Source organism: Salmo salar, chromosome ssa20, assembly GCF_905237065.1.
Source record: "Salmo salar chromosome ssa20, Ssal_v3.1, whole genome shotgun sequence".
NCBI lineage: Eukaryota > Metazoa > Chordata > Actinopteri > Salmoniformes > Salmonidae > Salmo > Salmo salar.
In genome coordinates, this window is record NC_059461.1 from 77711044 (window position 1) to 77728098 (window position 17055).

The 17055-nt window shown below is 43.0% G+C and overlaps 1 protein-coding gene across 4 annotated transcripts in view; it reads left to right on the forward strand.

The window, feature by feature from the left end:
* The window catches only part of vwa7 (von Willebrand factor A domain containing 7), a 30390-nt gene that overhangs the window by 5477 nt on the left and 7858 nt on the right, over positions 1–17055 (forward strand). The window contains exons 1-8 of one of the 4 annotated variants that reach the window (XM_045703970.1): positions 8368–8482; positions 8566–8692; positions 9659–9720; positions 11123–11374; positions 13497–13730; positions 13912–14008; positions 14086–14220; positions 14404–14599. In XM_045703970.1, coding sequence (XP_045559926.1) covers positions 11129–11374; positions 13497–13730; positions 13912–14008; positions 14086–14220; positions 14404–14599 — 908 coding nt within the window. In that variant the 5' untranslated portion in view covers positions 8368–8482; positions 8566–8692; positions 9659–9720; positions 11123–11128. Of the gene's footprint in view, positions 1–8361; positions 8693–9658; positions 9721–11122; positions 11375–13496; positions 13731–13911; positions 14009–14085; positions 14221–14403; positions 14600–17055 lie in introns of those variants that run through there. The other 3 variants (XM_045703971.1, XM_014163326.2, XM_045703969.1) reach the window with 3 other exon arrangements.

The following is a 17055-nucleotide window of genomic DNA, read 5'->3' on the forward strand; positions in this document are numbered from 1 at the left end:
GAGGGCATATCGGTATTTATTGTTCATAAAAAAAAAATATGCTTTTATTGAATATCCGGAACATACAATATACTTGCAGTGAAGCCGCTCAACAACTACACCACACCAGTCATCCAACAGACTACCATTCATAGCGACACACAGAAGCATCCAGGGTCAATGCCCTGCTCAAGGGCACATTGACAGATCTCCCACCAGGCCAAAGAAACGTGAACACGAACCCTCCAAGATCCCCCCACAGTTCCCCAATAGCTGTCCCTCAACCATTCGAGACCCCTCCCACAATCCCCCCCAAGAATTAAAAATAAATAAAAATACAATTAATTCCGTTCTCCACCCCCAAGAACCCCCCCAATGCACCAACAACCAAGAAAATGAGCTAAAGAGAAATAAGAAAAAGACAGAGGAAAACAGCAAACAACAATGTAAAAAAAAAACAAAAAAAACAAAGGACATCAAGGATAACTAAAATTATAACAGCAATGCCAACTGTATATGTTTGTGTGCATGTCTGGCACTATTACATGTATGTGTGTGTTCTTATATGCTTTTATTTGAATGAGAGTGTGTGTATATGCATGTGTACCAACACCTGCACGGCATCAGCCTCAGGCAAACCGAGTACATGTCCTGGTAATCCGTCTGGCCCAGCGGCCTTGTGAATGTTGACCTGCTTAAAGGTCTTACTCACATCGGCTAAGGAGAGCGTGATCACACAGTCGTCCGGAACAGCTCAAGCTCTCATGCATGCTTCAGTGTTACTAGCCTCGAAGCGAGCATAGAAGTAATTTAGCTCGTCTGGTAGGCTCGTGTCACTGGGCAGCTCGTGGCTGTGCTTCCCTTTGTACTATGTAATAGTTTGCAAGCCCTGCCACATCCGACGAGCGTTGGATATGGTGTAGTACAATTTAGTCTTAGTCCTGTGTTGACGCTTTGCCTGTTTGATGGTTCGTCGGAGGGAATAGCGGGATTTCTTATAATATTCCGGGTTTGAGTCCCACTCCTTGAAAGCAGCACCTCTACCCTTTAACTCAGTGTGGATGTTGCCTGTAATCCATGGCTTCTGGTTGGGGTATGTACGTACGGTCACTGTGGGGACGACGTCATCGACGTACTTATTGATGAAGCCAGTGACTGATGTGGTGTACTACTCAATGCCATTGAGAGAATCCCGGAACATATTCCAGTCTGTGTTAGCAAAACTGTCCTGTAGCTTAGCATCTGCTTCATCTGACCACTTTCTTATTGACCGAGTCACTGGTGCTTCCTACTTTAGTTTTTGCTTGTAGGCAGGAATCTGGAGGATAGAATTATGGTCAGATTTGCCAAATGGAGGGCGAGGGAGAGCTATGTATGCGTCTCTGTGTGTGGAGTAAAGGTGGTCTAGTTTTTTCCCTCTGGTTGCACATTTAACATGCTGGTAGAAATGAAGTAAAACGTATTTGAGTTTCCCTGCATTAAAGTCCCCGGCCACTAGGAGCGCTTCCTCTGGATGAGTGTTTCCCTGTTTGCTTATGGCCGTATACAGCTTATTGAGTGAGGTCTTAGTGCCAGCATCGGTTTGTGGTGGTATATAGACAGCTACAAAAAATACAAATGAAAACTCTATTGGTAAATAGTGTGGTATACAGCTTATCATGAGATACTCTATCTCAGGCGTGCAAAACCTAAAGACTTCCTTAGATTTTGTGCACCAGCTGCTGTTTACAAATATACATAGACCGCCACCCCTTTTCTTACCAGAGGCCGCTGTTCTATCCTGCCGAAAAAGCTTAAAACCTGCCAGCTGTATGTTATTCATGTCGTCGTTCAAGCCACGACTTGGTGAAACATAAGGTATTATAGTTTTTAATGTCCCGTTGGGAGGATATACGTGATTGTAGTTTGTCTATTTTATTATCGATTGATTGTAAGTTGGCTAATAGGACCGATGGTAAAGGTAGATTACCCTCTCAGCGTTGGATCCTTGGAAGGCACCCGGACCTTCGTCTTCGATACCTCCGTCTCTTTCTCCTGCGAATGACGCTGATGAGAGCCTTGTTGGGCGTCTGAAGTAAATCCTTCCCGTCCGACTCGTTGAAAAAAAAGTATTCCTCCAGTACGGGGTGAGTAATCGCTGTCCTGATATCTAGAATCTCTTTTTGGTCATAAGACACGGTGCAGAAACATTATGTACTAAATAAGTTACAAATAACGCGAAAAAACATACACAATAGAACAATTGGTTACGGGATCATAAAACGGCAGCCAAAATGTCTTGTATGTTGCTGCATAAATTATGTAATCTGCCAGGGAGACGATGTATACTGTAGCTAAGAAAGTAATACTAAGTGCATGTTGTGTAGTAAGCTGTTAGTAGCCCATGTGCCTGACCCTAATAATTTTGCCTACTGTTCTGACTTGGTGGTGCACATGTAGCCTATAACCCATTTTAGAGAAATGTAATCATTGAATATTGTAAGAGCTTTCATTGTCTGCTTATATGTCCCCTTTATTTATCCTACGGTTCTGACTTGGTGTACAGGGAAAACACTGTATGAACGGCCCATGTTCTGAATTCTGTAGCTGTACCATTCAAAAGTGCTGAACAGTTATTTATATTGACTACGTCTGTCCTAGCTCGCTCATTAATGTCTTATTCGAAATTACGGATTGTCCCCTTATGCCATAGTTTGTACATCTCAATTGTCAGTAGAAACCAAATTTGTTTAAGCAAGTCAGCCATATCAGCTACAGTGGGGGAAAAAAGTATTTGATCCCCTGCTGACTTTGTACGTTTGCCCACTTACAAAGAAATGATCAGTCTATAATTTTAAAGGTAGGTTTATTTGAACAGTGAGAGACAGAATAACAACAAAAAAAATCCAGAAAAACACATGTCAAAAATGTTATAGAAGGATTTGCATTTTAATGAGGGAAATAAGTATTTGACCCCTCTGCAAAACATGACTTAGTACTTGGTGGCAAAACCCTTGTTGGCAATCACAGAGGTCAGACGTTTCTTGTAGTTGGCCACCAGGTTTGCACACATCTCAGGAGGGATTTTGTCCCACTCCTCTTTGCAGATCTTCTCCAAGTCATTAAGGTTTTGAGGCTGATGTTTGGCAACTCGAACTTTCAGCTCCCTCCACAGATTTTCTATGGGATTAAGGTCTGGAGACTGGCTAGGCCACTCCAGGACCTTAATGTGCTTCTTCTTGAGCCACTCCTTTGTTTCCTTGGCCGTGTGTTTTGGGTCATTGTCATGCTGGAATACCCATCCATGACCCATTTTCAAAGCCCTGGCTGAGGGAAGGAGGTTCTCACCCAAGATTTGACGGTACATGGCCCCGTAAAATGATGCGGTGAAGTTGTCCTGTCCCCTTAGCAGAAAAACACCCCAAAAGCATAATGTTTCCACCTCCATGTTTGACGGTGGAGATGGTGTTGTTGGGGTCATAGGCAGCATTCCTCCTCCTCCAAACACGGCGAGTTGAGTTGATGCCAAAGAGCTCCATTTTGGTCTCATCTGACCACAACACTTTCACCAGTTGTCCTCTGAATCATTCAGATGTTCATTGGCAAACTTCAGACAGGCATGTATATGCATTCTTGAGCAGGGGGACCTTGCGGGCACTGCAGGATTTTAGTCCTTCACGGCGTAGTGTGTTACCAATTGTTTTCTTGGTGACTATGGTCCCAGCTGCCTTGAGATCATTGACAAGATCCTCCCGTGTAGTTCTGGGCTGATTCCTCACCGTTCTCATGATCATTGCAACTCCACGAGGTGAGATCTTGCATGGAGCCCCAGGCCGAGGGAGATTGACAGTTCTTTTGTGTTTCTTCCATTTGCGAATAATCGCACCAAATGTTGTCACCTTCTCACCAAGCTGCTTGGCAATGGTCTTGTAGCCCATTCCAGCCTTGTGTAGGTCTACAATCTAGTCCCTGATATCCTTGGAGAGCTCTTTGGTCTTGGCCATGGTGGAGAGTTTGGAATCTGATTGATTGATTGCTTCTGTGGACAGGTGTCTTTCTTACAGGTAACAAGCTGTGGTTAGGAGCTCTCCCTTTAAGAGTGTGCTCCTAATCTCAGCTCGTTACCTGTATAAAAGACACCTGGGAGCCAGAAATCTTTCTGATTGAGAGGGGGTCAAATACTTATTTCCCTCATTAAAATGCAAATCAATTTATAACATTTTTGACATGCGTTTTTCTGGATTTTTTTGTTGTTATTCTGTCTCTCACTGTGCAAATAAACCTACCATTAAAATTATAGACTGATCCTTTCTTTATCAGTGTGCAAACGTACAAAATCAGCAGGGGATCAAATACTTTTTTCCCCCACTGTATGTTTTTTTAAAAGGCAGTAAATAAGCCTGAATGAACTGTTTCGCTGCCAGAAAAGGCTCCGCTGATAGACAGGTCTAGCAGTGGTAAGGTGTTGGGACTCTGCTGTTGGGACAGCTTTATGTAGGCCCTAACAGTTTGTGGGCAGGGTTTTTCACCGTTATAGTGCAATTAATGTATTGTTTAGTGTTGTGTTGTGTTGTGTCGTGGCTTTGCCGGCATGCATCCCCTCCCAAAAAAATATGTTTGCACCACCAAGATTTACATGCTAAAATCACCACTGGTCTGTGGATATCCAGTCTGTCAGCTGGCGCCTGGCTGCTTGAGCATGATCATATCTAAAAAGTTCTGGGACACTGTAAAGTCCATGGAGAATAAGAACACCTCCTCCCAACTGCCCACTGCACTGAGGATAGGAAACTCTGTCACCACCGATAAGCCCACTATAATTGAGAATTTCAATAAGCATTTTTCTATGGCTGGCCATGCTTTCCACCTAACTACCCCTACTGCATTCAACAGCACTGCACCCCCCACAGCTACTCGCCCAAGCCTCCCTCATTTCTCCTTCTCCCAAATCCATTCAGCTGATGTCCTGAAAGAGCTGCAAAATCTGGACCCCTACAAATCAGCTGGGCTAGACAATCTGGACCCTTTCTTTCTAAAATTATCTGCCAAAATTATTGCAACCCCTATTACTAGCCTGTTCAACCTCTCTTTCGTGTCGTCTGAGATTCCCATAGATTGGAAAGCAGCTGCTGTCATCCCCCTCTTCAAAGGAGGGGACACTCTTGACCCAAATTGCTACAGACCTATATCCATCCTACCCTGCCTTTCTAAGGTCTTCGAAAGCCAAGTCAACAAACAGATTACCGACCATTTCGAATCCCACCGCACCCTCTCCGCTATGCAATCTGGTTTCAGAGCTGGTCATGGGTGCACCTCAGCCACGCTCAAGGTCCTAAACGATATCGTAACCGCCATCGATAAGAAACAATACTGTGCTGCCGTATTCATTGACCTGGCCAAAGCTTTTGACTCTGTTAATCACCACATCCTCATCGGCAGACTCAGTAGCCTTGGTTTCTCAAACGATTGCGTCGCCTGGTTCACCAACTACTTCTCTGATAGAGTTCAGTGTGTCAAATCGGAGGGCCTGCTGTCCGGACCTCTGGCAGTCTCTATGGGGGTACCACAGGGTTCAATTCTTGGGCCAACTCTTTTCTCTGTATACATCAATGATGTCGCTCTTGCTGCTGGTGAATCTCTGATCCACCTCTACGCAGACGACACCATTCTGTATACTTCTGGCCCTTCTTTGGACACTGTGTTAACAACCCTCCAGACGAGCTTCAATGCCATTCAACTCTCCTTCCGTGGTCTCCAACTGCTCCTAAACACAAGTAAAACTAAATGCATGCTCTTCAACCGATCGCTGCCTGCACCTGCCCGCCTGTCCAGCATCACTTCTCTGGACGGTTCTGACTTAGAATTTGTGGATAACTACAAATACCTAGGTGTCTGGTTAGACTGTAAACTCTCCTTCCAGACTCACATCAATCATCTCCAATCCAAAGTTAAATCTAGAATTGGCTTCCTATTTCGCAACAAAGCATCCTTCACTCATGCTGCCAAACATACCCTCGTAAAACTGACCATCCTACCAATCCTCGACTTCGGCGATGTCATCTACAAAATAGCCTCCAATACCCTACTCAACAAGCTGGATGCAGTCTATCACAGTGCCATCCGTTTTGTCACCAAAGCCCCATATACTACCCACCACTGCGACCTGTACGCTCTCGTTGGCTGGCCTTCGCTTCATAACCGTCGCCAAACACATTGGCTCCAGGTCATCTACAAGACCCTGCTAGGTAAAGTCCCCCCTTATCTCCGCTCACTGGTCACCATAGCAGCACCCACCTGTAGCACGCGCTCCAGCAGGTATATCTCTCTGGTCACCCCTAAAGCCAACTCCTCCTTTGGTCGTCTCTCCTTCCAGTTCTCTGCTGCCAATGACTGGAACGAACTACAAAAATCTCTGAAACTGGAAACACTTATCTCCCTCACTAGCTTTAAGCACCAGCTATCAGAGCAGCTCCCAGATAACTGCACCTGTACATAGCCCATCTATAATTTAGCCCAAACTACTACCTCTTCCCCTACTGTATTTATTTATTTTATTTATTATTTTGCTCCTTTGCACCATATTATTTATATTTTAACTTTGAACTTTCTTCAAATTATAATTCTACCATTCCAGTGTTTTACTTGCTATACTTTATTTACTTTGCCACCATGGCCTTTTTTTGCCTTTACCTCCCTTATCTCACATCATTTGCTCACATTGTATATAGTCTTATTTTTGTCTACTGTATCATTGATTGTATGTTGTTTTACTCCATGTGTAACTCTGTGTTTTTGCATGTTGTCGAACTGCTTTGCTTTATCTTGGCCAGGTCGCAATTGTAAATGAGAACTTGTTCTCAACTTGCCTACCTGGTTAAATAAAGGTGAAATAAATAAATAAATAAAATAAATATGATTAACTGCCTGGGCTGAGTTACTACAGAGACACACAGCAATGGAATGGCTGGAATGGAATACTAACTATACAATTCAGGTAAGCAGCAGAAGGCCCCCAGTCACTATCTTTACTGGATCAGTGGTGTAAAGTACTTAAGTAAAAATACTTTAAAGTACTACTTAAGTAGCTTTTTGTGGTATCTGTACTTTACTTTACTATTTATATTTTTGACAACTTTTACTTTTACTTCACTACATTCCTAAAGAAAATAATGTACTTTTTATTCCATACATTTTCCCCTGACACCCAAAAGTACTAGTTACATGATGAATGCTTAGCAGGACTGTCACGTCCTGACCATAGAGTGCTCTTATTTTCTATGGTAGAGTAGGTCAGGGCGTGACTGGGGTGTTTTGTCTAGTTTAATTTTTCGTATTTTTCGTATGATTCCCAATTAGAGGCAGCTGGTCATCGTTGTCTCTAATTGGGAATCATATTTAAGTAGTTGTTTTTCCCACTTGTGTTTGTGGGAGATTATTTTTGAGTTAGTGCATGTTGCACCTCTGTCGTCGCGGTTTGTGTTTTGTTTATAGTTTATTGTTTGTCTTGCAAAGTTTCACATTCAAATAAAAGATGTGGTACAAAACTCACGCTGAGCTTTGGTCCGTTCCTACACACATGCGTGACAAGGACGGGAACATGGTCCAATTCACGCACTTATCAAGAGAACACGTGGTCATCCATACTGCCTTTGATCTGGCAGACTCACTAAATATAAATGCATCGTTTGTAAATTATGTCTGAGTGTAGGAGTGTACCCCTGACAATGCGTAAATTAAAAATAAAAAAAACGGTGCCATCTGTTTTGATTAATATAAGGAATTTTAAATTATTTATACTTTTACTTTTAATTTTGATACTTAAGTATATTTTAGCAATTACTTTTGATACTAGTATATTTTAGAAATTACATTTACTTTTGATACTAGTAGATTTTATAAATTACATTTACTTTTGATACTTAAGTATATTTAGAACCAAATACCTTTAGACTTTTACTCAAGTAGTATTTATAATAAAATTAGAATAACATTTCTATTAAGGTATCTATACTTTTACACAAGTATGACAATTGTGTACTTTTTTCCAACACTGTACTGGATATGTTACAGCTAACCTCTCTGTGCCCCATCTCTTAGAGCTGAAGTGCAATGCTGAGTCTCTCGTTGGTTAGCAACTGACCCCCATTCTTTATAAAGTCATAAGAAAGGATCTGCTAGGAAGGAGAGGGTGTGGAGAGGGTGTTGTTCATCATAGAGGCCGCCCCAATGCTTTTCTTCCTGGGAGAAAAGAGAGGGAGTTAGGGATTGAGAGAAGGGGGAGGGGGGCCTTCAGTTGAACACTATGGCTGGTAATATATGCAGCCTTATTGTGGAGAGTCAATGCACCGTGCATTAATGGGGGGGGGGGATACCTTCAGCCTTCCGTTTACCCCCTCAGAAAGACTCAGTGTCAACCAGACTCTCATGCAAGCTGCAACAGCGGCGCCCATCCCATCTATTACTTTACCAGAGAGGACATCTTGAGACAAGGCCCAAGGACAACGGACTGGAAGACTCAATAATGGTGTGATATCCTAAATAACTTTTCTCTGGTTACAGACTGTGGTTGAAGGCTCAGTAGAACTCACATGTGGATTTCCTCTACAGACAGTTGACACAGAATGTCTGACACGTACGCCAATAGTGTCTGAACTCTGGAGATATATCAAACTCACTTAATCAAGCAGGAAGTAGAAGGAACAGGATCAAGAACCAAGACAGGTCATGAATTAAGGTGAAAGAATTCCTATGCAACGTACATATGTACAGCAATACATTAGATTATCAAGTTGAAGATGAGGGCTTTCCTCATCTGATATACACAAAGAAATTATAGTAACTATAGTAATTATAAGTAACAACTGCTTATGAAATTCAATGGTATTCATTTAAATAATTTTAGGTTCATATTTCTATGGCTGAAATCCATGGTCACAAGTCAGCACATGGGACTGAAATAGTTTATCTAACACAATATTATATAGTACATGTATGTACAACTTTGATCATACACATTATTAGTTAACTTTGGGTGTGTTCGTAAATTCATTATGGCTACTCCAGTTTCAGAGCACTCTCCTTTGAGTGTGCCAGAGCGCAGAATAACGGATTAATTTACAAACGCGCAACCCCCATTGAAGATGACAGGTGTCAGTGAAGGTTGGTAAAAAAGTGAATTAAGTTGTTGCTAGCAGCACAGTTACAGTCACTAATGCTCTAGATTGATGAAAACAAGGCTCGTGATAGGAGAAGCGGTAAAAGTGGTTGAGGTTAGAGACATGAAACTGATAGTCACTGTGGTGAGTATGCACAACAGAGAATGTGCTAGAAGGCTTCAGAGATTCTAAAACACTGTTCAGTTGGAGGTTTGACATTTGGTGTGGGGTATTTAGGAGACTTCACTGATCAATGCCCCATAAACATGGTGGATAAATGCAAAAGGGTTCATGGCCTATTTTGTTCTACTTGGAAAATCTCTATCACCAAAAACAAATTGTTTATGTGGCCACAAGGTTCAAGACACACATCCTCCTCAAAAAGAAAGGAGGACCAAGGTACTCTTCATATAATTAATTAAAATGCCTTTATTTATATGACATGTTCAATGGAAACAAAGTTTCAAAACTCAGATGTGTTTTGGTTGCATGGCCTTCGTCATGGAGTACAAAGATATGATAATACAATGTCCTCTTTTGAACAGCTTTTTCCAATCAACCCTGATTTGAAGAGGGAGTGGTTACAGAATTCATTGGACAACACCTAGTAAGCAATACTATACACATTAAAAGTGAAATACTGTAGATATGATATCATTTTTTACATTTTAGTCATTTAGCAGACGTTCTTATCCAGAGCGACTTACATTAGTGAATGCATACATTTTCATACATTTCATGCATTTTTTTTGTACTGTCTCTATTTCAAAAATGCTATCAAAAATGCACATCCTCCTGTTCTCACAACTAACACAACACTTTATTACTATGGCGTGATCATACATATTATTAGTTAACTTTGGGTGAGTTCGTAAATTCATTTTGGCTACTCCGGTTTCAGAGCACTCTCCTTTGAGTGTGCCAGAGCGCAGAATAACGGATGAATTTACAAACGCGCAACCCCCATTGAAGATGACAGGTGTCAGTGAAGGTTGGCAAAAAACTGAATTAAATTGTTGCTAGCAGCACAGTTACAGTCACTAATGCTCTAGATAGCATGAAAACAGCCTAACCAGCTCTGCTAGGGCGAGTAAAATGATCAGAGTGAGCTGTTCTCTCATTTGTGTCTGGAAGTAGCTAGCAAGCTAGCCAACGTTAGCCAGTTAGCTTGTGAGCTTGACTGCCATTGTGAGGTCAGAACACTCTGATCAACCTTACTCCTCAGCCAGTGTCCAGTGTTGACTCACTGGAGGCAATTTACAAACGCACCCTTTAATTAGGGTCCTACATCAGATTAGTCAAGAAAACATCCCAGTGATGGGTACCACTCACAATCCAGTTAATCTAGTCATCAAGACATATTATGTCAGGTAAGCATCCTTATTTCAGTACAGTGTATTGTGACTCTCACCATGTCATTTTTGGTGAGCATGTACTTCAAAGTTAAATTAGGCATCATTGTGCTAAACATTTTAACAATTTCCTACAGCAGAGAGACAGATAGAATAAAATATGTTTTCGGGTATTGATGAAAACAAGGCTCGTGATAGGACAAGTAGCAAAAGTGGTTGAGGTTAGAGACATGAAACTGATAGTCACTGTGGTGAGTATGCACAACAGAGAATGTGCTAGAAGGCTTCAGAGATTCCAGAACACTGTTCAGTTGGAGGTTTGACATTTGGTGTGGGGTATTTAGGAGACTTCACTGATCAATGCCCCATAAACATGGTGGATCAATGCAAAAGGGGTTCATGGCCTATTTTGCTCTATTTGGAAAATCTCTGTCACCACAAACAATTGTTTATGTGGCCACAAGGTTGAAGACACACATACTCCTGTTCTCACAACTAACACAACACACACGGGCACATAACACACGTAACACACTGGTTTGCATTTTGTGTAAAGGTTGCAAGTCTACCGGTACAAACATACCTAAGACCAAAGTCTAATGGAAATAATGTTATGTTTCAGGTGTAATGTCTTCTTCTCCCCACCCTATTCCCCAGGAAGTGATGATGTCACAGAGCAGGGGTCATGGTGGGTCAGGGGTTCGGATGAGGAAGCTGTATGTTCTGCTGTGTGTGGTACTGACTCTACCAGGCTGCAGAGGCTTCCTCCCCAACTTCTGGTCCCGTGTGTTAACCCTGTCCTTGGACTCCTACACACACCAATTCATCACTGAGCAGGGTGTCCTCAACGTCACTCTGGAGACACTGAGTATGGATAACACACACCAGCACCGACACACACAGGAGCAGGTGAGGCTGTGGTGTGTGTAAACACACACACACACACACACATAATCACATTGCAGCACTGTGTTCCATCTTAAGAGCGTTTAACCCAGCTCCAGGTAATTGAGGATGCATGGAAGGCTGTCTATAGACACAAACATGTCTATAGACACAACATGATGATGGTGATGATGATGATGATAATACTAATGATGATGAGGATGATGATGACTGCTGTCAGTATCACAACCAGCATTATTGTGTTATTGCTGCTTTTGGGAAATGTTGCTTTGGCTGCCTAGTGGTTAGAGTGTTGGACTAGTAACTGGAAGGTTGCAAGATCGAATCCCTGAGCTGACAAGGTAAAAATCTGCCGTTCTGCTCCTGAACAAGGCAGTTAACCCACTGTTCCTAGGCCATCATTGAAAATAAGAATTTGTTCTTAACTGACTTGCCTACTTAAATAAAGGTAATTAAAAAAAATACAGAATCAAAAATATACAGTAGCCGTGAGCAGCAATGAACAGGGTTCACAGGATGACAGAAAGGACACAACATCAGTTGGATAACAAAGCAAACACTCTATTATATAGTAACTATATTCCTTCATGTAAAACATCTGGAGAGAATCTGACGTATGGTTCATTAGGAGCATTAGGGATACATATGCAAAGAATGAGTTGAAGAGTTTAATTCCAAAACCCTATATATCCATTTTCAGAAATGTTGGTAAATTAGCTTTTATTGCTTAAAGAAATGATGAAAGAGATTGGTGTGTTTTTCACTGTCTAATCATGGCATGGTTGTTCAATAGAGTACCACATTATGAGTCATAATACCCATAAAACCTAGCGGTCAAACAGGAAAATTATTCCAATCGTTTTTTCCCCACAATTTTTCCCATAGCGTATTTTAGAAACACTTAAAATAAGGTCTGTGTTTCGTGTAGGCTTACTCTGGCGTGATGTTTTGATAACCATGTAAATCTCTCTCAGACAATGTGGCTTTTATCAATACTCAGATTAGAAAATGCTAATTAGCATCAAAGTAGATATCATGCAAGACTACAAATCCTTGCAAGCTCCTTTACGCCATCTGGTTTCATTTCAGAGAGACAAATAACAATGTTTTTTTTTGCAAAATGCTATATATCCACCTCACTCTCAGAGAAACAAGTAGTACTACTCGGTTTTACACAGTCAAATGTAACAAATAAACGTGCCTATTTTCCTCGAAAGTACTTAATGTCACAATTCCAAAACAATACAATATTACAGATAGCAAATTAATTATCTCACATCTCGGAAAAGATTTGTAATGTTGTGCTTCTTGTTGATGAAAGTCATGCTAATGTTGGGTTTTTGAGCTAGCACCCAATTGACTCCCATTCACTCCTTGAAGGAGAACGCTCTTTGTCCCAGAATCGCCCAGATTGCAGCGCGTGGCCCATTGATGTAGCATGGGCAACGTACACAATGGCCGTTAATACAATTCCAAGGGAGTTTCCAATCTCCTTTAAATTATCTCTGGCTCTGCTCAACTAATGAAGAGACATGAGAGAGCAGTTAGCTGTTAGCTACTTTTGGTCACTCAAAACTCCGTCAAGGTACATAATAATGTTTTTGAAATAATCACTCCTATCTTATATTTGACGAGGTGTAAGCACTTCTGACAACCTGTTATGATGGCCTTATGGTACGTTCAGACAACTGGGAATTCAGAAAAAAACGAGGTCATATCATGACGTCTGCGATTTTAAGTTCGGAAAGTCGGAGCTCTAGAAAGAGGCCCGAGTTCCCAACTTTCCAACTTTGAATTCCGAGTTCAAAACTAATTTTCCCAGTCGGAGCTCGTTTTTATTCTGAGTTTCCAGTTTGAACACACTTAAGTCAGAAGTTGGAGATTTCCGAGTTCTGAGTTCATAGTTGTTTTGAACGCTGCATTAGTCAGATATCACAGGAGGTTGGTGGCACCTTAATTGGGGAGGAAGGCCTTGTGGTAATGGCTGGAGCGGAATTAGTGGAATCCATAATGATGCTGTGAATCCATAATGACGATGACAATGATGATGATGAATAAACTCAGTTGCTGGATGATGGTGATGATGATGGTTATGATGAGGATGACGATGTTGATGGTCTCACAGGCAGGTCTGGGTCGGGGGTTCTGGCATGCAGTGGGGGAGGTGGTGCGTTCAAATGCGGCCATGGACTTCCTGAGCTCCACACGGTCCGACCCAGTCTACCACTTTGATTCGGAGCGCGTGGAGGAATCTATTGCGATGCTACGGCAGTTCTGGGCCCAAACCCTGCTCTCTGCACGGGCCAAAGAGTACCAGGGGGCAAGACACAGTCTGGGACAGCTGCTACACTCATTGCAGGTACAATAGGCCAAACACACAGTATTCTGTAAGATAGCACATCATGTCAAATGTAAATATCACTCATCCAATAATGTTTGGCGTTGTGGCAATTTGAATGTGCAATGAGCCTTTTACATGAGAATGACAGGAGAGGTCCCCAGTGTCTGACCTACAGGATGCTGACTCTCTCTGTGAACAGGATTTCTACAGCCATAGTAACTGGGTGGAGATGGGTCAGCACTCAATATACCTCCACCTGCTGCAGCCTGGGCAGCCAGCCTTCCCTGTAGCCACAGGTACAGTTAAAACACATTTTGGGTTAAATTAACGAGACCTGTGTTCATAGTTCTCTTTGTCTATCTGTCCTCCCCAGAGGACACTCCTACCTGTATGGAGTGTCACAGCGTTACCTGCAGAGACAACCTCCTGCCCAGACTGACCCAGAGTCAGCAGGACCCTCTACTGCTTACCACCGGGTACTTCCGCACCTACCCACCCAAACCACACGGTATGGAGGCCTAGCTATTTTCATTCTTGTGTAGATTGAAGAACTAACATCTGAGCCAGATATATTGATTCAAACATCTGCAAGCTTCAACATGAGTGTGGTTTCCATTTGAGAAAATCTGTGTCACACTTTCTAATAACTTTATCTTTGATGAATAATCATTATAAATACTGTGTTTTTCAGGGAAGTGTAGTCACGGGGGCATACTGGACAGCAGTCGTCACCAGGGGGCCAAGGGGGGCATCAATAAGGACAGCACCTCCCCCCTATTCTCCCCCCATCACTACCTCCATGTGGAGGCTGCCCGCCTCGCTACCATGGCAACCCTTACTGTGCTCAGAGACCTCAGAGACAGTGTGGGCAACACCAGCTTCCTCAGGTGGGGTCTATGTAGCCTTCATTATGATGTTAAATATACTTTTTTAAATAAAGTTTGATATGATTACATTTTAATTTGATCTATAGACCAACCATTTGTGCTGATATTCTAAACATGGTACACACGGGCCAAAGAGGGAGACCGTATACAGTGCAAAGAGAGAGACCGTATACAGTGCAAAGAGGGAGACCGTATACAGTGCAAAGAGGGAGACCGTATACAGTGCAAAGAGGGAGACCGTATAGAGTGCATCACAGAAATTATCATATAATGTGTTGTAACTACTCGTGCCACTGTGTTTCCTGTTCTTGGCTGTACTATTCTGAGGGCAGACAGTTTCCTTCTGTTGGCTGTTCTATTCTGAGGGCAGAGTGTTTCCTTCTATTGGCTGTTCTATTCTGAGGGCAGAGTGTTTCCTTCTATTGGCTGTTCTATCCTGAGGGCAGACAGTTTCCTTCTGTTGGCTGTTCTATCCTGAGGGCAGACTGTTTCCTTCTGTTGGCTGTTCTATTCTGAGGGCAGACTGTTTCCTTCTGTTGGCTGTTCTATTCTGAGGGCAGACTGTTTCCTTCTGTTGGCTGTTCTATTCTGAGGGCAGACTGTTTCCTTCTGTTGGCTGTTCTATCCTGAGGGCAGACTGTTTCCTTCTGTTGGCTGTACTATTCTGAGGGCAGACTGTTTCCTTCTGTTGGCTGTTCTATTCTGAGGGCAGACTGTTTCCTTCTGTTGGCTGTTCTATTCTGAGGGCAGACTGTTTCCTTCTGTTGGCTGTTCTATTCTGAGGGCAGACTGTTTCCTTCTGTTGGCTGTACTCTCCTGAGGGCAGACTGTTTCCTTCTGTTGGCTGTTCTATTCTGAGGGCAGACTGTTTCCTTCTGTTGGCTGTTCTATTCTGAGGGCAGACTGTTTCCTTCTGTTGGCTGTTCTATTCTGAGGGCAGACTGTTTCCTTCTGTTGGCTGTACTCTCCTGAGGGCAGACTGTTTCCTTCTGTTGGCTGTTCTATTCTGAGGGCAGACTGTTTCCTTCTGTTGGCTGTTCTATTCTGAGGGCAGACTGTTTCCTTCTGTTGGCTGTACTCTCCTGAGGGCAGACTGTTTCCTTCTGTTGGCTGTACTATTCTGAGGGCAGACTGTTTCCTTCTGTTGGCTGTTCTATTCTGAGGGCAGACTGTTTCCTTCTGTTGGCTGTACTATTCTGAGGGCAGACTGTTTCCTTCTGTTGGCTGTTCTATTCTGAGGGCAGACTGTTTCCTTCTGTTGGCTGTACTATTCTGAGGGCAGACTGTTTCCTTCTGTTGGCTGTACTATTCTGAGTGCAGACTGTTTCCTTCTGTTGGCTGTTCTATTCTGAGGGCAGACTGTTTCCTTCTGTTGGCTGTTCTATCCTGAGGGCAGACAGTTTCCTTCTGTTGGCTGTTCTATTCTGAGGGCAGACTGTTTCCTTCTGTTGGCTGTTCTATTCTGAGGGCAGACTGTTTCCTTCTGTTGGCTGTTCTATCCTGAGGGCAGACTGTTTCCTTCTGTTGGCTGTTCTATCCTGAGGGCAGACTGTTTCCTTCTGTTGGCTGTTCTATCCTGAGGGCAGACTGTTTCCTTCTGTTGGCTGTTCTATTCTGAGGGCAGACTGTTTCCTTCTGTTGGCTGTTCTATTCTGAGGGCAGACTGTTTCCTTCTGTTGGCTGTACTATTCTGAGGGCAGACTGTTTCCTTCTGTTGGCTGTTCTATCCTGAGGGCAGACTGTTTCCTTCTGTTGGCTGTTCTATCCTGAGGGCAGACAGTTTCCTTCTGTTGGCTGTTCTATCCTGAGGGCAGACTGTTTCCTTCTGTTGGCTGTTCTATTCTGAGTGCAGAGTGTTTCCTTCTATTGGCTGTTCTATCCTGAGGGCAGACTGTTTCCTTCTATTGGCTGTTCTATTCTGAGGGCAGACTGTTTCCTGTTCTTGGCTGTTCTATTCTGAGGGCAGAGTGTTTCCTTCTGTTGGCTGTTCTATCCTGAGGGCAGACTGTTTCCTTCTGTTGGCTGTTCTATTCTGAGGGCAGACTGTTTCCTTCTGTTGGCTGTACTATTCTGAGGGCAGACTGTTTCCTTCTGTTGGCTGTTCTATTCTGAGGGCAGACTGTTTCCTTCTGTTGGCTGTTCTATTCTGAGGGCAGACTGTTTCCTTCTGTTGGCTGTACTATCCTGAGGGCAGACTGTTTCCTTCTGTTGGCTGTTCTATTCTGAGGGCAGACTGTTTCCTTCTGTTGGCTGTACTATTCTGAGGGCAGAGTGTTTCCTTCTGTTGGCTGTACTATTCTGAGGGCAGACTGTTTCCTTCTGTTGGCTGTACTATTCTGAGGGCAGACTGTTTCCTTCTGTTGGCTGTTCTATTCTGAGGGCAGACTGTTTCCTTCTGTTGGCTGTACTATTCTGAGGGCAGACTGTTTCCTTCTGTTGGCTGTACTATTCTGAGG